At 39.6% G+C, this 22,740-nt stretch overlaps 3 protein-coding genes across 5 annotated transcripts; 1 reads left to right on the forward strand and 2 right to left on the reverse strand.

Annotated features, from left to right (window-relative positions):
- Positions 1-960: 960 nt before the first annotated feature.
- Positions 961-10,957, forward strand: LOC121955811 (zinc finger protein Eos-like). 3 transcript variants are annotated; one of them, XM_042503900.2, is made up of 8 exons: positions 961-1,117; positions 2,281-2,338; positions 2,478-2,582; positions 2,890-3,144; positions 4,084-4,251; positions 4,341-4,490; positions 4,788-4,919; positions 5,593-10,957. In XM_042503900.2, the coding sequence occupies exons 2-8, from the start codon at positions 2,299-2,301 to the stop codon at positions 6,477-6,479; spliced, it is 1,737 nt and encodes a 578-aa protein (XP_042359834.1). In that variant the 5' UTR covers positions 961-1,117; positions 2,281-2,298; the 3' UTR covers positions 6,480-10,957. The 3 variants fall into 3 exon arrangements, with proteins under 3 accessions (XP_042359834.1, XP_042359849.1, XP_042359840.1); XM_042503906.2 differs by lacking the exon at positions 961-1,117 and adding an exon at positions 1,277-1,790; XM_042503915.2 differs by lacking the exon at positions 4,788-4,919.
- Positions 10,958-11,020: 63 nt separating this feature from the next.
- On the reverse strand, positions 11,021-13,062 carry LOC121955405 (small ribosomal subunit protein eS26). The gene is made up of 4 exons (XM_088087401.1): positions 12,988-13,062; positions 11,623-11,800; positions 11,393-11,523; positions 11,021-11,113 (listed from the first exon to the last, which is right to left on the reverse strand). The coding sequence occupies exons 1-4, from the start codon at positions 12,988-12,990 to the stop codon at positions 11,078-11,080; spliced, it is 348 nt and encodes a 115-aa protein (XP_087943527.1). The 5' UTR covers positions 12,991-13,062; the 3' UTR covers positions 11,021-11,077.
- Positions 13,063-17,427: 4,365 nt separating this feature from the next.
- On the reverse strand, positions 17,428-22,147 carry fkbp11 (FKBP prolyl isomerase 11). Its single transcript, XM_042497421.2, has 6 exons — positions 21,809-22,147; positions 21,634-21,696; positions 19,584-19,671; positions 19,412-19,445; positions 19,156-19,226; positions 17,428-17,678 (listed from the first exon to the last, which is right to left on the reverse strand). Exons 1-6 carry the CDS (start codon positions 21,935-21,937, stop codon positions 17,470-17,472), a joined length of 594 nt encoding a protein of 197 aa, XP_042353355.1. The 5' UTR covers positions 21,938-22,147; the 3' UTR covers positions 17,428-17,469.
- Positions 22,148-22,740: the final 593 nt, after the last annotated feature.

Below are 22,740 nucleotides of genomic sequence, written 5' to 3' on the forward strand. Positions count from 1 at the left end.
ATTATTGGGTACCCTTTTAAAACAGATTAGGAAAAAACTTTAATCCGGACGAATTTATTGAATTCAAAATCAACTGCAGTGCAACTTGTTTAACTGGCTGGATGGGGTGGGATGTGGCAGAAAGTAGACAATAATTTCCTTCCAGACAAGGCATTCAATGTGGTCATTCTCATTTGATTATTTATAATTATTATGTATTTATTTTATTATTATTATTATATTGTTTGATTTTTTTCCTCATACCTTTCTTTTATCCTTTTTCTATTTTTGTACATGATTATGTATTAATTTTAATGTATTCAATATGTACTGTCTATTGTTTGGATTGTGTTTGTGTGTCTACTTTTTCAATTGCAGTTATACCTTCTTCTTTTACCATTCTTAGAAGCAAGATTCATGTAAAAGTATTAATACTGCTGTATCTGGTGTCTGAAAGAAACAATAAAAGTCAAAACTGAAAAAAAAAATCTGGATCAAAATGATCCATTAATAGTTATTAACAGTTTTTAAAACAGTACATTCGGTGGTCAATCACCTAATCAAAAATAAGTTTAAATAAAATAGACACAAGTATGAGCACACAAAGGGGGTTTCCCTAACTTGTTATATAATTAAGTGGTAAGATTTGCAGAAATTGATAATTTTTGGTTAGTTTTTAATTACATAATTTGGAGTTTGATTGGTCTCTTGTTTTAAGATATGTAGCTAGATGACTTTTTAAAAGTGGAACATGAGGGCAATTTCTTTGGAATTGTTATTTAATGAATGTTAAATTTAAAGAACATTAATTAAAATGCTGTTCATTCTTGGAGAAATGTAGATTTTGGAATATTAGTTTTTTTTTAAAAAAAAAAGCAGGTTCTTTGCTCTAAATGTCTTTAGAGATCCGACTGAACGTCAGTCCAGAAGACTGTCTCATGTACACACTGAGTGTTTCTACCAATATTCCTGGTTCATATGAGGACACTCGCAGCCTGAGGTTGATCGGCAGCCACATTTCGGCTCTAACCGGAAATTGTTTGGAGCTGGAGGGAAACGCTGCCGGGAGATGCTGCCGTCATAAACAGGCAGATGAAAATACAGAATAACCTCACTGAAACCGCCCTGACAGGGACAGGTAATGTAACAGTTACCGAGAGAACCGGACACCTTTAAAAGGCACTTTTGTAACTGACTGTCTTCGCTGTTTTGTGTTGTTAATGTCAGCTTCAAGGCGCTAGGGAGAACACGCTAAGTAGCTAACCGCTAGCAGGCTAGCTTTAGCATAGGGAGGGGGTGGGTGCCATAGCAACCGTCTAGGAAACATTGCCTGTGGAGGCTAGCTAGCTAAGCTAACGTTAGTTTGTTATGCTAGCGATAAACAAGACGCCGTGGAGACTTGAATGTACAATTTAGCGCCAGTCAGCCAATTAATGCCAAAAGTCGGCGCTATCCGTATTGCGTCATCGCCGTTATTATTTAGCTGTAACTTTGCGCCATGCTTTTTAGCGAGCTGTCGAGGGTGTCAGACTGTTGTAGTGTTGAGTTCAGCTAACTTGGCTAACGGTAATTTCCATCACATGTCGTAAGCTAACGTTAGCCACCAAGGCCGACCCGCAAACTTACTCAGCCGTTACGTAAACGTCAAAGTAAACGCTGTCTTTCTTTATTACGATCTGGATGTCAGTGCAGTTTGTCTCAGATGAGCTAAATGTTAGATTATATTTACATTAAGTTACTTTCTCAGTGTTGTCATGGGTCAATCTAGGTAATGGGTGACTGAGCCAATCAGCTGATCTGTGGCTGCTAAGGTTAGAGTTGTAGCTAACTTCACTTCATTTTCTGCTACGATTAATTACACTACATCAGTTGATCTTCCATATATTTATTGTTGGAGTTAGAAGCTAATGTTACAGTTAGATATTGGTGCAGATATGCATGTTTGACTGCTTAAATTGCACCGCCAAGTTAACGGCAGTTAGCTGATGTTCACGCTTGTCTTCAGTATAGTTTAGTTTTATTTTTTGGGTCATTGAAAGTGTATGGTATCATGTCACTATCGTATACTAACCCTGAACCACTTCTCTGCATTAGGTCTTACGCAATACCAGTTATGTGCATCAGGGGGTTTCATTTCATGTGCTGTCACATTGGACCTCTACCTACAACTCCTGTTTGTTTTCCTGTTAGATTAATGAGCTGACATGATGTTTAGTTGTGTTTGAGTGAATAGGTGCTTGAGTAAATGTGTTAGAGAGATATTCTGTTTAATCTTAACACCTGGCATAATTGTCATTTCAGTATTCAGCTTGAACTAGTATGGATGTTGATGACTGCAATGGCCGGTCTTACATATCAGGTACAGCTTTTCTTTCTCTCCTCCTCCAACTCCTTCTTCTTGTTCTTTTTTTTTTTCAAATAACAGAAATACTTATTGTCAGTGGTTGGCATGTTGTTCAAATCACAGTTCTTTTCTTTGTAACTTCTTTTGGATACAGCAAGTGGAGACTCTTCAATGGAACGAGAGTTTTCTGGGGCCCTTGGAGGTCCCACAGTAAGCACCCCAAACAGCAAGGAGACCTCTCCCAGTCGCTCCCTCAGTGGTCAGTGACAAAATACATGTGAATCCCTTAAAACAGACTATGTTATGGTTAATCAGTTTGCAAAATCTTAATAAGTCCAATCACTTCTTTTTTTTATCTCCCAATATTTAATAGGATATAATGAAAGTTATTCTTACGGTGTACAGACATTTTTTTTATAATCTTTTATTATTCAGATTAAATTTAATATATCTAATAATATCAATTGAATTTGTAGTTACTGATGTTTGTGTCCCTACTTTTATCACACAACATGCTGGTTGGCTGATTTAAGGCCTTCATTCAATTTGCTCATGTGCCTCTGTAGCCAACTCCATTAAAGTGGAGCTGTACAGCGATGAAGACCCTGGCCGCAGTACTGAAGATGAACGTGGGGAACGGGTAGAGGAAGGGGGGCCAGAGCAGGGACCTGAGGCTGTCGGAGGCTACAGGGAGCTAACCAATCCCGAGACCATGCAAACTGGAGCCACCAGACTGCCAAATGGAAAGCTCAAGTGTGACATCTGTGGAATGATCTGCATTGGGCCGAATGTTCTCATGGTGCATAAACGCAGCCATACAGGTAACTGAACAGTTTATGTCGGTCGGGGAGGGATGCAGATAGTCAAGTTAAATATTATCGAAGTTATTTTTTTCCTAAAGAATATTGTTATCAATAGATATAATTTATTAAATTCTACTTAGTTGCTGTCATGTTTTATAGGATAATGTTCAGTGTTCATAATGCTCAGTGCAAAGTGACACATGTTTCTGTGGCATTTAAAACTCAATTTGGTTCAATGTGATTAATGATTTCAAAAAGGTCTTAAATTTATTTTTTCAGACAGTGTTCAACCTCATAAACTAAATTGTTCTTAATTTCGGTTTATAAAGTTTTCTTTTAGAATGGTGGACTAGTCAAAGTTTCAACTTCTGTTCAAACATCAGGTAAATTATTTGTTAGGAACTCCCTAATTTCAGATGAGTCATCTCTGTGAGAGAGGATAGGTTAGATACAGGACGTATCTCTGGTTTTGGCATCTAATTGGAATGGAATTATTTATTGTTTCTCATGTACATCTTTTTTTAAATACATTTGTTGTATGCTTTTGCAAACACATCTGGCCATTATTAAAGACTGAATGGCAGAAAAAAAATCTGTTTTTGCATTAGGTTTGTCTGTTTTATTTATTTCATTTTAGTTAATTTTGTTAGCCTATTTAGATGCCAAATTCATTCAGATTAAGGCAATGTAATTTCAGGTGTTTTTATCCCTTGTAGAGTCAGATGACCTGTACATAATTGGTACTACGTGTGTGGACCCCTTGCAAAGTTCAGTTGTACCTTAGCAAAATTTCTTAGTATGAGAAAATTAGTGAATGCCACAAGTTCTCTTAATCACCTTCGTGTGACACTCAGAAACAAATCTCTTTGTAGGAGTTATCCTTGCACGAGGCCCAACATGTTAGACACTACAGATGTAGTAAAAGAAGTTGGGTTAACAGGTTTGATCTCTCCCCAGGTGAGCGACCATTCCAGTGTAATCAGTGTGGCGCTTCCTTCACTCAAAAGGGTAACCTGCTCCGCCACATCAAGCTGCACTCAGGGGAGAAGCCCTTTAAATGTCCCTTCTGCAGCTATGCCTGTCGAAGACGAGATGCCCTCACTGGCCACCTTCGCACTCATGCAGGTAGGACAAATTCAAGCTAGATAAGTGATTCTAATCTTATGATGCTGTACAATGACAGTAATAATGCTATCTTCCCACTCTGTCCCCAGTGTCCTCTCCAACAGTAGGGAAGCCATATAAGTGCAGTTATTGTGGCCGCAGTTACAAGCAGCAGAGCACCCTGGAGGAACACCGTGAGCGCTGCCACAGCTACTTACAGAGTCTGGAGTCACAGCAGCCATCCAGTGCACAGAATCCAGGTGTGGTTTTATGGCATTCAGACAGGTGACATGTCAGGAATAAACAAAATTTCCTTAAAAAAGACAGTTACCGAAAATCACAACATGGTGTCATAAATATCAATTTCCAAAGTTATTGTAGTGGCACTTAGTGTAGAAATGGAGTCTACCTCCGTAACAAGATACTGAACGCATCACTTAGTTTCTTTTCCATATAGATGTTGAAAACCAGCATACAGCTTAAACATTTAGGATAAATGCTGTCTGGGTAGTAAGAAAGCCCCCCAAATAACATTACAATTTGTTTGTACTCTGCAGGAGAGGAGATGAGAGAGCTAGAGTTTATACCGGACTCTCTACTGCAACCCTCCTCAGACAAGATGGCATTTATCGATCGGCTCGCCAACAGCATCACCAAGCGCAAGAGATCCACACCACAAAAATTTGTAGGTGAGCATTTGGTCTCAGTGTGGACAGGGTGAGGAAACGGAAAGCCGCTTTAAATGGTTGAATTGGAGACCACATACAGAAGTACTGATCTTTTTGTGCGAGTGATGTGACCACTGACTTTCGCAACTTTATGTATCCAAGCTGTATGATTGGCTGTAGATTGAAACCAAATATCAACATGAGTCAGCATCTTCTCTGCTTTTTTGAGGATTATTGATTATAGTTGCACGTAGCTGGTGCAGAAGTGGTCTATACAACAGAGAATAAAGGCTCAAGACAAGCTCAAGACAGTGCATATTAACAGAGCATTGTTATAATCTCTACAAAAAAGTGCCGTAAATCAGATGCTTTTCATGTTTATCTACTCAAGATGGCACATCCTGGTTCATTTTTTGTCTTGCATCCCTGTCCGGAGGAACGTGTTTATCAAGAAACGTAAATAAAATGCTTTTGGTATTTTGGAATGGAAATTAAGTTAAACACTGATTTTGAATTCCAACTCAGAAGTCATAACCTCCAACCTAATTATAGCATCCAGAATTAATCGAAATAACATGGAAAGCAGTTCATGTATCTGGGGAAGCCATCTGCCCATATGTTTTTGTTTTAAGTTTTGACGTCCTCCAGAGACTTCCATCCTACAGTATCATAAGATTGTGTTTCTTCATTGCAGGACAGAAGCACATACGCCTCAACCTTGCAGATGCACCTTATGAGCTCAGCACTGGTTTGGATAAAGACGGGGAGATGCACGCAGGGGACCTTGAAACCCCGCACTTTACTGGTCTGGGAGGAGAATATGCTGGTGTAGCAGGTAATGGAGGAGGAGGGGTTTCAGACACACTGAGGCCTCTACACCTTCCCACCACTCACCCTTCATGCTTATCAGAACTCAGGCCGATCCACAGCTCCATTCACACCTCTGTTGCTCTCGGTCCGAGGCTTGATTGCACAGGGACCGGAGCTGGGCTGGGAGCTGCGGGTATAGGTGGGAGGGAGGCAGCGGAGGGCCACGAAGATCTACCTGCAGGTCGCAGTCATGCCCCCTCACCTAGCAATGGTTGCCAGGACTCTACGGACACGGAGAGCATGCCAGATGAGCCTTGCAACAGTACCGCTCCGACTCCGACCCTTCACAGTAACAATGGCCATCATCTTCAACACTCTAACAACCACCACCCGGCACCTCCTCCTGTTGCTCATCACAGGAGTCGGGACAGACACAGTCCAAGCCACGCCAAAGACAGGGAGATGGAAAGAGAGGACGGAGGCCACTCAGCCCCCCCACCTCCTGCCCTTGCACCAACTCCAAGCTCACCCACAGCGCCCTCCTCCACCTCTAGGGAGGCGTTTCGGGTTGTAGACGGGGAGGGGAGAGCAGTGCGCTCTTTCCGTTGCGAGCACTGCCGTGTGCTTTTCCTAGACCATGTCATGTTTACCATCCACATGGGCTGCCACGGCTTTCGCCAGCCTTTTGAGTGTAACATCTGTGGCCACCGCAGCCAGGACCGCTATGAATTTTCTTCACACATCGTCCGCGGGGAGCACATCCTTGACTGAGGATAGAGGGTGGTCAACCTGCTTCACCTAGAGCAATCTCTGCACAGAGACAAGGACCTGGCTGGGTTTGGTCTGCACACGGGCTAAAGGAGACACTGATGACATGAAACTGACACGAATGTTTCAAACTGGTACAGATATGGTGCACCAGCATGAATGACAAGCTCATGTGTTTCTAGAACTATAGTAGTGGTCCTTGTAATTTTTAATGCACTTTTAACAATTAATCAATTTAAAATGCACTTTTAATTCAGTGTAATCTAAAGTAGATGAAGAGCCAATGCACTTTTTCATCTGCAGATGTGCCTTGCTCCTAAATTAGGGATTCAAACCAGATGCACAAACTATGGCAGACGATTGACTGACTTGTCCATAACCTGAAAACTGTCCCTTCTTGTGCACTTTAACAGAGATAATATATAAAAGCTTAATGTGAAGTTTATAGGATTGCCTACAAGAGAATGTATAAAGATTTTAATGGCCTAGTTCTAAAAGCACTTATTCAATGATTCCCTGAACGTTCTGCAAACTTGTTTCCCCCCAACTTAGGGGTTGATTTTGTAAAAGGTTTTTATGAGAAGCACAGTGCAGACCAAACTCAGTAACCAGGTCCGAGTCCAAAAAGATGTGTTTGAGGGGTTGTCCGCGAATTAGAAATGCACTTTTGGTTTTTAACAGGGGTGGGGTGGACAGATGTGAGTGTGTGTGTGTGTGTGTGTGTGTGTGTGTGTGTGTGTGTGTGTGTGTGTGTGTGTGTGTGTGTGTGTGAGAGAGAGAGAGAGAGAGAGAGACAGAGAGAGGGAGAACGTTACAGACCCTGCTGTGTTCAGTGGAAGTATATTGACATGGAAAATGAAGGCCTTTGTGTGAATGCCGTGTGGCACAGTGTATGAAATGTTTGTTTTTCTTTTCTATGACTGCTTTTGTTGCACTGATACCTGCCAGAATACTATGATTATATTAAACTATTTTATGGAATACATTAATGACCTGCACATGTCTCTCAAAATGTGAGAAAAACCGAAGGAGTGTTTTTCTCACTGGGAAAGGAGTACGAGTATCACTGCCACGATTTTAGAGATTACTAAAGAGGTTAGGGTCTTTACAAGTGTTTAACATTTTCCCTTTCATAACTACATCAAACTGCAAACCAACACTAATCTATTTATACTTATTTTCTGTTATTATCTCATTGTATTGTGCCTTTCTTCACCCTGATCGCACCTTGTTGACCAGACTGAAGGACATGAGCTACCAACTGTCGTATCTTGAATCAATATGGGTCATGTTAGAGATCAAAATTATTTACCTAAGTTGTTTTCCAGACACTAGTCTTGCACTCCTAGCTTTGCACAATATTTATATTGTCCTACTCAACAAATGTTGGGGTTGATTTTATTTCATGTGTTGGCAAATAACCCAATTCTGCTAATTTATCAAAGACTAAATGTGCGTGGCATTTGGCACATGCTGCTATGACATGAATGAGTGCAGTGCTGAGTGGCAGTTTACTACCGTCCTCACAGGATGAATCCCAAAAAAACATTTTCTTTGAAGACATTTCAGTCCACAGAGTGAAACAGGTGTTTATTTAAAAATGGGGTCTTGTCGGTTGTGATCTTTAACATATCCCGTCTTGGTAATATGGTGCAGAAATGAAATGTACATCAAGAGAAATGTGTTATTTAAAACACCACTGTTAGCTCTTGATTCTGTCTTTATCTGTTTACATGTTAAAACAATAGAGATAGTTGTAGAAACTCCTTGTTTATATTTGACTCTACACACTTTAAGCACAATAAGTTGTACTGTTAAGCAGGCTACCTTGTTAAGTCTATATTACAGAATTGGGCACAAAAATCAATACCTAATTTGTGTTGATAAACAGGACATGTGTAGATTAGATATATCTCCATATGCGGCATATGAAATAGCCACAAAAGTAAGTTTGGGAGGAACTGACAGACTAAAAAGAGCCACAGATATTCAAAAAGGCTGAAAAATTCTGAAAATAACGGTCAAAATCATCAACTAACTTGAGTCCATTAATGTTTGTGTAGTGCAGAAAAAGTGATTTATTGAATATGATCTCTATGTGTAATTTAACTGGCATTTCAACATTATTTTCCAGTGTCAAGCAATGTTGCTTTTCACAGGTCTTGTACAGACTGAACAGAAACCGCTGAACCATTTAAGGCTTTTAAGGTCCAGTGTGTAAAATGTAGTGGCACCTATTGACAGAAATGGAATATAATATTAATAACTCTGTTTTTAATGATTATAATCACCTGGAAATAAGAATCAATTTGTTGTCATTGCCTTAGAATGAGCCCTTTTATATCTACATAATGAGCAGGTCCTCTTACACGGAGTCTGCCATGTTGTTCAACAGTAGCCTAGAAAGTACAAACAAAACACTGACACTAGAGCTATTTGTGTTTTTTGCATTGGCACTTATAGTTCTCAAACATATTTAGCACTTAAGAGAAGTTTCAGCTGGTTGTAATATGCTACCATTACCGCTAGATGCCAGTGGATCCGACACACTGGACCTTTAAGTGGAAATTTAAGGTCATTTTGGTGATGTGAATGGTTCCTTGGTTCTGTCATTTACTGATCTCGGTCCTGTATGGAGTATCACATTTTTATTAGTTGTCTAGATGCACAGAATCTCTGACATATTGTTTTTATGAAGAGAAATGTTTAAAATTACTTGGTTTTCCTATTATTTTTAGATCACCATGAGTGTGGTTCTGTTTAGTACCAAATAATGGTTCCCCCATGGCTGAACCAAAGAACCACTACTTCCTACTGTTGAGCACTTTTTCCTATTACAGTGGCAAAAAGACAAATTAGTTAAAAGTAAATGAATATATTTGTACATACATTATGGATTAGAAAGAAGCTGCAAGGTAATATTTCTCTGTTTTTGTTGCTCTGTTAGTAAAACCCTGTAGATGTTAAAATGGTCTTTTTCCAGGAGTTGCGTCCACTTAGTTTTGGCATTTAGAAAAGATTATATGGGGTTTCCCTTTTGAAATAAATATTGTAAAAGTTTACCTTAAATGTGCTTCTGTTTTAAGGATTTTTACAAGCTCTCAAGCAGAGCTGCAATCGTTTTATTTGATGGTTAGAGCGAGGGCTTTGATGCGCACTGCTGTATGAGATTTAAGAGAAAGAAAGTCAGCTGAACACAATGCACTGTGGTGATCCTCCGACCAGTACAGAGACACTAACTTAAATAGGTGGTTTAACATTTCTCTTCCAAAGTCGTAGTTTCATATAAAAAGTCTAATTATCTTGCCTTAATATAAGAATAGAGACTGTTAGGTAATGTTGGGACTGGAGTTTGTTGTAAATCAAACACTGAATCTTGAGATGTTATTTCCTGCAACTTAAGCTAGAAAACATTGACAGCATCTTCAAACGACCCAACACCAAAGTTGTCATTGCAAATCACTGAATGAGTTTGCATGGATGCATAAAAAAATGCTTTGACCAATCGATTACATCTTACTTCACTGTGTATATTCTGATTTTGGCAACAGCTTGTATTTACACAAAGGCCCAGATGTGATTTCTGTGTAGTAGACTTTACAATTGTGCCTTTGTCTTGAGGTCTTTTCTGCACTTTGTTGTCTCTCTTTGCAGTTAAAATTATCACATTTGGATTGAAAAGTTTTTCTTCCTAATTGCAAATCATGCGGTGCTCAGTACAAAGGGCTCCACATCATTTTGGTCATCTTTGAAAATTTTACAGAGTATACCTGATACCACCAGTAATCACTGACCGTGGCCAGGACAAAGTACTTTTTTTACAACCTGTTGACCGTCAAAAGAACAGAAGCACTTTGGAAATATAGACTGAGAAGAGCCAAAGAACTAACTAGAGATACAATGAGCACCACTCCCTGTAGACAGGAACCCTCAGCCTTTTTGTTGACCTCAAGTGACAAATATTGTACAAAAATAGTCGAGTTGGGCTTTTCCTCTGCAGTTTGTGTTCTTAGGTCAAAGAACGAGTAAATTTACCATCTGGGAATATTCAGCCCTCATATTCCCAGGTTGAAAGTTTGGGTTAAGATTTTTCTAATCATATGTGCAACACTAGATAGTGATGTGCTTCTAAACCTGATGCATGTGATACTGTTTGCTCCTCAACCTACAGCCCAACCACCTTTACGTTTTAGACACAAGGACAACCAAATAAACTGTCTACTGATATAAGACTGTACTTCAGAAAAGAAACTAGTTTTGTTTTGTGTTCAAATGTTTTCTCTGTTGCACTATTTGTTCCCTTCCATTTTACTCTTTGTTAACCTTCCCCTCCTGTAAATGGTCTGATATCGCTTTAAATAACTGCAGAGCCTTTTTAAAATGTATCATATTGTAATTATGCATTTGCGTAATTTGATCTTAAACTACTGTAAGTTTTGTACTGTAAGAAAGTCTATTCCAAATAAAATACTTGACAGAAATGTCTTTCCTAAGAACTACACAATTAATGGTTAGATAAGAATAACGAGCTTCACAAATCCAAGTTTTTGTAAAGACTTTTGAATTTATTCTTCAGGTCAACAGCATATTCAAATTCTGCTTTACATGGGCTTTGGAGGGGCTCTTGGTGCACCAGCCTGCAAAAAAAGAAAAACAGAAATGTTCGATTAACGTTTGATATAGACCCTTCTCACTGGACAACATGACTTGTTAAAGCACAGGTGTAACAAATCACAGTAGAGGTTGAACTGCACTCAGGTGTGCCAGTTCCAACACACTGCTTACTGACTCATCGAGACGCAACAGTTAGTTACACCTGTGCTCATCTGTCCACGACTCAAATTATCCACTGTGACAGAATGATTGTAGAGCTTCACTGAGCAGATCTGACAGCAAACACAGTAGAAGATACTCACAGCGGGCCTGAATCTGGGTGGTGGGGTGCGGTCTTTCCTGGCCTCACAGGAGCGGTTCCTCACCACTTTACTGTGGATGGCACAGCTCACACAGTAGTGCAGCTTCACGTAGAGCTTGGGCAGAACATAAGCTGCAGACACACAAGGATAAAGGTTCAGATGAGGACGAGCCAGCAAGGCAATACAACTTATAACATGTAACTAGTAAAGTCTAAAGCAAATACACTCACAGTCAAAGACGCTGGCCTCTGTGATGTCTCTCACGGCCGCAGCCTCCACTATGTTCCTGATGACAAACTTCTTGATGGCCTTGTCCTTGGGGACACATCGGGCACAGTTGGTGCAGCGAATGGGCTGCACGTGGCCACGGCCCTTCTTGGCACGACCGTTATTCCTTCTCTTCTTGGTCTGTAAAACAAATGCCACAGTTAGAAAAGCGTTAAAAATTACAGCTTGACAAATAAACCTCAATAATTCTTTGGTTTTTTAAGTGTCTGCAGCACTGGGAATCTATAAACTGTCTAATGCCAAAAACTAGCATTCGAAAAATCCCAACTTTTGATTAACTTAAAAGGGATTTAGTAAAAACATGTCCTCTCAATGTATTAAAAACAATAGTGTCATTGCCAAGTATTTAAATATTTTAGTAAATGATACCCAGCCCTAATAAAACCAACAATTTGTCAATCTTATGAAACCCAAACAAAATTGTGTTATTTCTTTCAGAAGTCTGGTAAGTGGTAAAAAATTACAAAGTTAACTTTTATAACTAAGAAATTACTTTAACTAAGAGCTGGGCAAAAAAATGTAAGAAACAAAGCATAATAATCCCAAAATAGGAAAAAGACAAGTAGGAGAAATTACCTGGAAAAAGTTGCTAAATCATAAATCTATTCATTTTCTGTAGCATAATTTCAAGTATATTTATTCATGACTGACAATGAGCAAAGAAAAATGCCTCAATGTTACACAGTCCATTTCAACTGCAAGTATTTTTCCACACGTTTGTAAAAGGGACTTTGCCACAACATTCACCATTTAAGAAAACAAGGAAATCAAACCACAAATCCTAACATTCTGGCAATCATTTGGTAATCATTAAGGGATGTTATCGGTATTTGGTGGAGTGACCGTGATCCATTATAACCTTTATCGTTACATCTTACCCTCTTTGATTTGACAGTCACGTTAGACCATCAAATACGTGTGATGGCTGCGGTGTCTTGAACCGGCTGCCATTGCTAAACAATTAAAATATGTATAATTTCAATGTTGTAATTAACTGACGAGCTAATATACATCACCGTGATAAGCTGAGGTGCGTTAATGCACATTGCTTGTGCATGTTCAGCACCGTTTCCATTATCCTTCTAGTTAACAGGAACACATGCACCGAACGGTTAGCCGGCTAACAGCTAGCATTAGGCCCGGACTTCATTTTACATAAATTTGCCCTACATCTGGGGAATACTCCCCACGTTATCTTTTGGATATGTGATTAAAACACATAATAAGGACTAGTTGTGTGTGATTATTCGATCAGAATAACATTTAATCCTGGTTTTGCCACACGGCCGCCATTGAAGCACACTCACCATGTTGCACGGGAAGCTGGAAAGAGGACCGGAAGAGGTTGGATCGCGAGAAGTAGTACCGTCCGCTCCGCCCCGAAATCTGTTGCATTAAGATTACAAACTCTCATATGCCCTATATATCACGAAATTATTATACAATTATATGTTGTGCGCTAAGTTCGACAAAAACAAATTACTCACAGTTTCCTCCGGAAAATAACAGTAATACGATTTCATTCGCGGAGGGATATCTGTGTACTCAAGGTTTGTTGAAGCGTCACTCGAGTGAGCGGATTGCTGTCACTGCAGTGGTTTGACTCAAAAAAGCAGTGCCACCGTTTGATGAAACGAGCCCACTTGTGTTCTTGAGAACAGAATTAATTAGAGTAAATGTGTGACGTTGGGATATTTTCAGCTAAAGCAATGATAAGAAAAGTGATGTTCGTCACTCAATTTGTGACTGAAATAAATCAACCAGTGCTGGACTCAGGCTGTCTGAGGTGCTGGGGTATAAAAATCAAAGGGGCACCAGCTTTGTTCAGTGGGCCACCAGTGGGTAGACCATGTTCTAGCATGTAAGGCCTATATGGCACTAATGATGCACCCAAATTTAACCTGTGAACCCATGTGTACGACATGGGAGGTTGTGTGCACAAAGTCCTGAACTCAGAGCTCTCAGAAAATCTCCGTTTATGAGAATACCACAATTATGCCACCCAGGGGCGTCATAGTGGGGGGGGGAAGTGGGACTGACTATCCAGGGCCCAAGTGGGGAGGGGGCCCTTATTGGGCCTAAAATAAAAATTATTTTTTTTATTTTCATTTTTTTCTCTTTAAGTAGTGACTGCAATAAGTTAACTAAAATTGTCTGAGTTAATGAACAAACATTCAGAATTCCTTTCTAGAAAAAATGTGGAGTCTCTCTCAGAGGCCCCTCTCACATTTTTCAGGAGTGTAAAACAAAGTTATAGTTGTTTATTGCTTTTAATGGGTCATGGGGTAATGCAGGTGTGGTTATAACAATTGTACAGGGTTGGCTTGGGCCGTAGTGATGGGGCCCAATGAGATATGTTTTCATGGGGCCCAGAATTCCTGGCGACGCCCCTGATGCCACCACATCAGGTGGGGCTTTCATTTGGTCAGTTCTCGTGAACGCGGTAAACACAACCACATTTGAATGCAGCATTGTCACATTTTTTCACTCCTCTCTAACATCTGTGTGGCTTATAAGGTGGAGCAGGTTTTCCTCTAACCAGAAGGCCAGCATTTGATCCCTGGCTCCTCCATTCAACATGCTGAAGTATCACTGGGCAAGATACTGAACCCCAAATTACTTCCGATAGCTGTTCCGTTGGTGTATTAATGTTTATGAATGGTTAAAAAAACAAAATACTGAGTAGCAGATGGCAGCTTTTATGGCAGCCTCGGTCAGCAGTGTGTGAATGGGTGAATGTAGCTGTGTTCGAAACCGCCCTGTTTCACGGATGTAGTGCACTATATAGTGTGTTCACCGTTTTGGTAGTGGTGTTTGAATTCTCAGCGGTTAATTTCATCCACTATAGAGTGGTGAAGGGATGGTGTATTTTTGTAGGCCAACCAAGTTAGTATCACACTGGTTCTCTGGTCAAAAACCTTACGGGATTTTTGAATGGGATTTTCAATTATAGCCAAAAATAAGCTCTGTGATGAACACAAGTTTATGATACTTACACGTTTTGTTCAGCATGATAATCTTCACAGATGAACACCACTTTTGTGTGTTTTGAAGCGTAAACAAAATTACCATAAGTAAAGAGCTATTGTATGGCTATACACGAACTACATCATGGTCACACAACGTAAATGTCACCACCCGAAATTGTTTAACTTCACTGCAAAAACTAGTTAAAACACATTTGAAAAATGTTAGAAACAGATAAAACTACAAGTTGGTGTGTGGTTTGCTGTAAAGGCAGTGAGTGAGTTTAATGAGTTTCTGCGTCCGGAGTGATGACATCTGACGTCCTTGACAAACACCATAATCCCATTTAGCCACTTATTAGCAAACGCCTTTTTTAAGATGTGTAAAACCTTAAAAGTTCAAAAATTGTGTTTGTAAGGACGTATTTTATGTTGCAGAAAAAAATGTCTAATTATCATAAGCCTATGTAAACCACAGACCTTATTTAAGGCATTTTACTGAAAACCCATTTAAAAAAACCCATAGACCTTAAGACAAGGAAACCGGACGTGCTAAAAGGCTAACGGATATCCGCATTTTAGGACTCACTACTTAACAACACTATAGACGAATCTGACGACCAGTTTGTGTGTTCTGCCATGCTGCAGCTCCACCGTTATTGCGGTGGCACTTGGCTGACATTGACAGCCATAGATACAGTATTAAACTATAAGGTTATAAGGTTATAGTGACAGCAGCATGTGTACATGATTGTTGAAGTTAGACGGTGGCCCCCAGTTACCGATGAACGTACGTTATATGGAAGGCTGTCGTAGTTAGCCGGGCTAATCGCGTGTCACCCGGTGGGCTGCTGCTGAAAGTCCCGTTAGCTGCCGCTGTTCGCCCTTTGAGCAAACACAGCATTCACAACATTATTTAAATTTACATTTTACATATAATAAAGTGATGAGGCGCTGTAATGTACTGCACTAGTTAACGTGAGCTCCTACAGTCAGTTAATAAAGAGTTTAATTTAGTCATTACTAACCTGTTACATTAGGAAAAAAGTAAATTAAATATATTTCATGTTGTTTTATAATTTAGTCCTTTGCGTTAATATTTTTGACCCACTTCTGGCAAACATGTTGGTCTTTTGCAAGGAATCTATGCAGAACGTACGCTCTCAGACAGCAGCACAAGTATGACGTGTTTATTTCACATTAACTTTTTTTTTCTGAAGTTGAACTTTGCCACTAGTTGAGAGCTGCACACGTTCTTCCCCAGCTCCAAGACATCATTTTTCAAAGTTACGTTAAACAGACAGTAAAGGTAAAAGTAGAAAATTGTACACTTCTCAGTACAGCTAGCATTCAAACAGATGCGGGAGTGAGGGAGATGCCACTGCAGTAATGGAGACTTGTTTCCTTCCGGTACTTAGCCGGGTTCGTCTATATAGTGCACTATAAAATACCCACAATGCACAGCAAATCTGAGTGTACCCTACATCTAACTCTCGTATACCACAATGCAGTGCGGCCGTGTATTTTTGAGGGGAGAAAAATTCCAACGTAGTGTCCGAAGTCTCGTTCGTTATTCCCTTTATAGTGCACTATTCAATATACACTACATAGTGAGTGAATGAGGGGATGGTTTCGAACACAGCTTGGCTCGTAGTGTGAAAGTGCTCTGAGCAGTTGAAAGACTAGAGAAGTGCATCTAATACAAAGCATATAGTTTTAAACAATGAGAATGAAAATAAAATGAATATGGCAGATGATTTATTTTTTCATTTATGGTTTGAATTATACTTAAATCGTTATTTTACATATGAAAAGGCAAATTTCACACAACATTTCATAAGTGATACAAACGGCAGTCCTTACGATGACATCAAAGTAGGTACATTTTTAGGACAGGTTTTTTTTTTAAATCAACTTCACCACCAATTTTTGTAAACAAGACTTTTTATTTTGGATCCTTTCTGACATGAGTCATTCATACCTCCCTCTCCTCTTTGGCTGGACCATCAAGAAAATACACTGTGGATGGGTCAGGCTTTAGCACTTGTTGCATTTGGTTCAAAAGGCTCTGTGGAGTTGCAATAAAGCCACAGAAGATCATCTGATTGCTTTTAAGTCATCTTGCTTCAGTAACAATGTTGTGCTTAAAACACTGACATAGAAAAGGAAAAGCTGCAGGAGCTTCAGATAAGCCAAAGCAATATTTTATCTGACAGTTAACATTATCTATATTTAGTTGATTATTGTTGTCATGTCTCCAAATTTTTTTTTAGTTTAATCCCCCAGATAATGCTCCCATCATCGTGTTGCTAAGAATGTATCTTAGCAACACGTCACCTCTTTGGTAATTAGTCGTGTTTCTTTGTAAAGCTTTTACTCAGTGGTGCTCTCTCTGAATGGTCTGCCTAGTTTCTGGTTACAAAGAAGCAGGTCTCTGCACAACCTGCTGTTAGTATATTCACATACAAAATACCCAAAGAAAATGGCTGTGAAGGGGTCTGCAGGCTGCTTCAACATTTAAATAGCCTTACCACAATGTCCTTTTGCTAAATATCTTAAACTTTGTGCTGTTAAAAAAAAAATTCGGAAGAGAGCCTCATCTAAAGGAGCCGTCAGCTTGTAAGTCTACAGTTCTGTAGCATATGGTACAAATGGGACTTAAAATTGCTCCTGTTAAACCGTTACAGTCTAATCTGTTTGCATTGATGTAGTGATTTATTATAGAGGCAGCACGATCACGAGGGGAAGCAGAAAGCGCATAAAAACACAAAGAACACAAAATACAATTTAAAAATTTTATTTAAATAGTTCTGTGCCGTGTCCTTATTTCTTCTTGCTCTTCTTATCCTTTGCCTTCTTTTTGCTTGGCTTCTCGGCATTGGCCTTTCTGTAGAGGTAAAGTCCCACCAGGCCGAGCAGAGTGGGCACCAGAGCCAAACACACAAGGGGGAGCACGTCGTTGACCATTTTCTGCCACGGCGTCTGCTGCGTCAGAGAAACGACCTCCACCTCGAACTCAAGAGCAGCGTCACCTGGACAGATCAGGCTCATGTTAAATGTTTTGTTGATTTCATTGGGGGTTTTTTTTCTTTAATTTTTCATTCATCTACATTATGTACATCTGATATGTTAATAAATGAGTGCATGGAATAGAATATACAATATACCTAAAGATGGACATGTTCATACAACACTGAGAAAAATTATGTGTAATATATATATAAAATATAAAATGTTAAACGTCCCAGACCTGACTTTTTAAAGATATTGAGTTAAAGGACATCCTGGTCTTTACATGAGATTTGCAGTCCAGACTCAGATGAGGAGTCTCTTGTGCACCAAAATTTGCCACTAGCAGACGTGTTGGAATGGACATGTGTAACACTTTATTTCATTTATGTTGTTTGTTTGCTTGTCAGCTAACTGGCGGTGGCTGACACTGCTATAAAGGTGTTGAGAAATACTATAAATGTTACAATGTGTTCGCATTGGTCCAGTTTAAATCCAAAATTGCGCTCACTTGAGTTTTTGCTGTCAAAAATGTCACTATGCAAACGCAAGCTCTCCCTTTCTGACAAATCTGCTCTCCACCGAAGGTTTCAAGTTTCTTTGCTGGTGTTGTGTCACAGTCTGTTCCCCTGTTATATCCTGTATTAGAAAGTGGCTGGCTTTCGTTTAAGTGATGTACCTAATATAGCTGCCCTGCCTATGTTTGAATCAAATTTTGGGGAAGTGCACAGACATCGCCCCTTTGAGTAGAGGAATTTGAAAACACCTCTCTGCTGACAAACCTTGAGCAGACACGTCAGTCTAGTCAAGGTTGGACATTTTTAGGAGACGTAAACATAAGAAAACACATGTTTGAGTGGAGGGACACTGAACAAATGTTCAGTGTAAATGTGCTCATGTACAGTGTGTGATCATAGTTGTGTAGAGTTGCTCAGTGAAGTGCAAACACTTTTTTTTCATTTTCAGTATGAACAGACTTTGTGTAATTACATACTGTACTTTTACAACTGAGTTCATTCACTGAAAGAAATAATAAGAATTAATATTAAACCCTGTAGCGATAATATCCCCAAATATTAAAAAGAGTAATTAAACGTGTGGTTTGAAACTGACGGTCAGCCAATATTGTTTTTTCAGGGCCGATACCGGTACTGATTATTAGCAGTTAATGAGATAGATAACCAATATTTGGAACCAATATGCATTTGCTATAAAAATCAAAATCTTTCTGTCGAAATTAAAATTTGGAATATCTTAAACTCCAACACAAAACTTTGTTTAAAAGCTTTTAGCAAATGTTTAACTAAAACTGAAACATTTTAATCATTTACAGCAAGTTCAAAGCAACTTACTTGACTTTTTTAAATAAAGTCAAGTTAAAATTTTAAATCAAAAAAGGAGGAAATAAAAATAGTTCCCTGAGGTTTTACAAATAAAAAGTTCCTCCCATGCAAACACTTTCTTTGCACTTTAATTAATTTTATTGCGTGAGTTCAGTACCTGGAATCGTAGGAGGATAACCTTTTTTTCCGTATGCGAGGTGAGACGGAATAGTGGCTTTGATTTTTTGCCTGAATGAGAGAAAGAGAAATTAAAAAAAAAAAACACATTTAGATTCAGGAAGCATTTCTCAGATTCCATCACAAAACTATTAACTGTGGTACTTTTTGGGTTAGTTCATGACTGCATCCAGCTATTAAAAACTAAATCTGCTGCTCTGCTCTTTCTTTCCAATGGACCTCTACTTTTCTCTTACCCTTCACAGACGCCAACCAAGCTTTGTTCCAGACCTGATAAGAAAATCACACAGAAAAAGCCAATCAGCAAAATGAGATCATTCCCCGGCACACAGCAGGCTGTACTTATCTCTCAAATGTCTGCAGATCAAAGCGTCAATGATTGAGCGAAACGATTTACTGTTAATTTACCAGCAATAACTGTCCTCTTCCCCAGCTCCACCACAAGAGGGTCCATGGACAGTGACGAGTCGATCACCTTTCCGTCCAACAGTTTACCCTGCACAGTAAAACGTGCAGCGTGAGGCATGACTGCACTGTGAGTCATTTGTGCATTTGGTGACAAATTTAAGGCTGAAAATGTGTTGTGGCTTTATGTATTGATGATACATGTAAATACTTTGGAAATTGTGGACAACTTGTATATAAGCATTTTTGATCATTTATTTAAAAAAGAAAAATAAAAATACACTCATGATGCATATTTAGGGAACAGTTCAACATTTAGTTTAAGTTTAATCATTATCATGTTTAATCAGTGAAGCTTCAGTCAGTAGCCGGTTAGCTTTGCTTAACACTAAGACTGGAAACAGTTAGCCTGACTCTTTTCAAACTAAAGCGATTTCTTTCTTTTTTTTGGGCACAATAAAAACGCAAGATCTAACATGATGTCAAGTAGTAAGCTTTAGAGGTGCTGGCAAGCAGGTTTTGTTACTTTTGAACAAAACTACGCTACCTGTTTCCCCCTGTTCCCAGTATTTGTGCTATGCTAAGCTAACCAGCTGCTGCTTCCAGTCACACATTTAACAAACAGATATGAGAGTGGGATCAATGCTCTCATCTCACTCAAAGCATGATGGTAAATAAGCACATTTCCCAAACTGTATAACAATTCCTTTCAAGTTTGAAATTGATAGGTATGTGTAAATTGACAACTATTTATGATTTTTTACATTAACAGTTGTATACATTTATGTAATACAAAGGGTCTAGAGCCTGACAAATTAAACACCTGTAGCAGAATACTGTATGTTTGTCTCTTTTTAAAGATACTTTTTGCCTTTATAGATACGACAGGTTAAGCATGAAAGGAGAGGAGAGAGGGGATGACATGCAGCAAGGGGCCAGGGTTGAAACTGAACCCACAGCCGCTGCGGCGAGGACACAGACTTTGCACGTGGGGCGCCCGCTCTGTCAGGTGAGATACTGGGCGCCCCTGTGTAGTAGTCAAACAATTGTTGTGAGCCATTATATAATTTAGTCCTCATGATTGTTTAGGCCAAGAACTCTTAAAAGTTTACAGCAGTCGTTTGCTGCTCAAAGAAATTTTCAGTTATCTGGCAATTTCTATAAGACAATCTTTTATTCAGCAGTAATAGTTTGCCTCGCCTGTGTCACATGTTTCAACAAAAAGAGACAAATCATTACATTGAAAAAGTATATTAAAAATTTTAAATTATTATAAGACAGAGAGCACTCTAAACCTAACCTGGCTGTTATTTGGTGCTGTTACTGCATGATGTCCTCTCTGAACTTGGTAACTGACTAACTAACTAACTAAATAAGGAAGCTATAGATTTATACAGTACACAGAAAATGAATGGGGAATTACTTTTTCATCCAGCTTGCAAAAAGAAATTATATGTATTGTTTTTAATTAATTTTAGCACCTTTTTCAGGTAATTCTTTTACTTTTTGGTGGGTCAAATTTCAGGTAATTTTCTTGTAACATTTTCTCTGGATCATTTTTAAAAGTTGCTCATTGTCTGCTTTCCACGTTATTGAAAGAAATCAAGACAAATTGCTCAGGTAATAAAAAAAAAATCCTAAATATCAACGTGCGTTTGGAGTGAAACCCGAGCCTCCGGGAGTATGCATGCATGGATGAAGTGGTTGGGGGTTATTGCTGACGTGTTGCACCGCCCCATCAGTCCATAGTAAAAGCGAAGATAAAGCGAGGTAAAGCACGCGAGATAAAGCCAAATAAAACACCCTGATGGATAATAACCACAATCAGTTTTCCATGCAATCAGAGAGCCTTTCTACCAGCTGCTGGCCGCAGATGCGTGTTATTCTCTGATAAATGCTCGATCACAGCGGTGTCCACATGCTTCATGCAGACGGTGCCACATAGACAACAACTGCTTTCGTCAGCAGCTGGGCCGGTGTCCCTGCGTGTTATTGTGAAACGCACAAATAGCGGATTGTTTAATCTGGTTTATTGAGTGTGTCTCAGTCTTACTGTGTAGTGGATTTGCAGCGTGTCTCCCATTCTGGAAAGTACAGAGCAAGTTTCGGGTTTCACCTGTGGTGACAGGAGTTAACTGTTAACACTGTTGCATGTATCTCGCTGTGGTGTTACTGAGCAGCTGTATTACTGCAGTATGACTGTGTAACAACACACGTGTCCCACTCACCAGGGTCTCCACCTGCAGCTCCTCGACTTCGTTGTCTGTTCCCTGTGCGAGTCCACAGGTGAAAGCAGCGAGCAGCAGCAGGAAAACGCTGCTCTTCATTGTGAACTTCTGGAAAACAGCAGCTGCCATCAAACTTCCGTGTAGCTTCTTCTTCTGCACACAGAGCTGCACAGCCTGCCTCTGGGTCTAAAATGGCTCTGCACGGCGTAATGCTGATGTGTTATAATACTGCAGCGATAAGGACTGACGGCCCGTGGACGTTGTCCCAACACCTGGGTGTCCCCGAAGAGCCCGCCTCACACATACCGCCAGCATCCCATCAGGCCGCCGGGCTGAGAGCCGGAAGCGCCGTTCTGCAGAGCCGCCGGGGGGCGCTGCTGTGCGGCTGCGCCGTAGACTGTATGCGCCGCACGCGACTTCACCATAATACATCCATGGCTGCACGACGCTGCTCTGCTGCACACACGCCACGTCGCTGATGGTCCTTTGAGCCCACTGCTCCAGGCTTTGTTTGTTTGTTTGTTTGTTTGTTTGTTTGTTTTTAAAGACAGTAAACGGTCAAAAGTCAGACATCCTAGACTTCTGAGGGACCAAGGAAATGACAAAAATAGTTTTTGAAATGATGTAGTCCAACAAACAGAACCACAAATACCTGGTTATAATGATGCATGGTATATATGTTGCAGAGACTGTGTTCAAATAATAAAATCTATCCAAAAAACAACAACTTTTAAACAGGGGATGGGTTGGCAAATTTATATTTGTGTTTATGAAGTGTACTAAGCACAATCATACGATTCATAATAAATTAAATTAATTTAACATTTCTTTAAAAAATGAACAGTGTTTGGTTGGTTAATTTTTAACATGTAAAAAGTGACAGATTACTAGTTACCTTTTTAAAGATACAATAACTAATGTAGGTTAACTAT

Source organism: Plectropomus leopardus, chromosome 2 (assembly GCF_026936395.1).
Source record: "Plectropomus leopardus strain MGB_pleo_1.0 chromosome 2, ASM2693639v1, whole genome shotgun sequence".
NCBI classification, from domain to species: Eukaryota; Metazoa; Chordata; class Actinopteri; order Perciformes; family Serranidae; genus Plectropomus; species Plectropomus leopardus.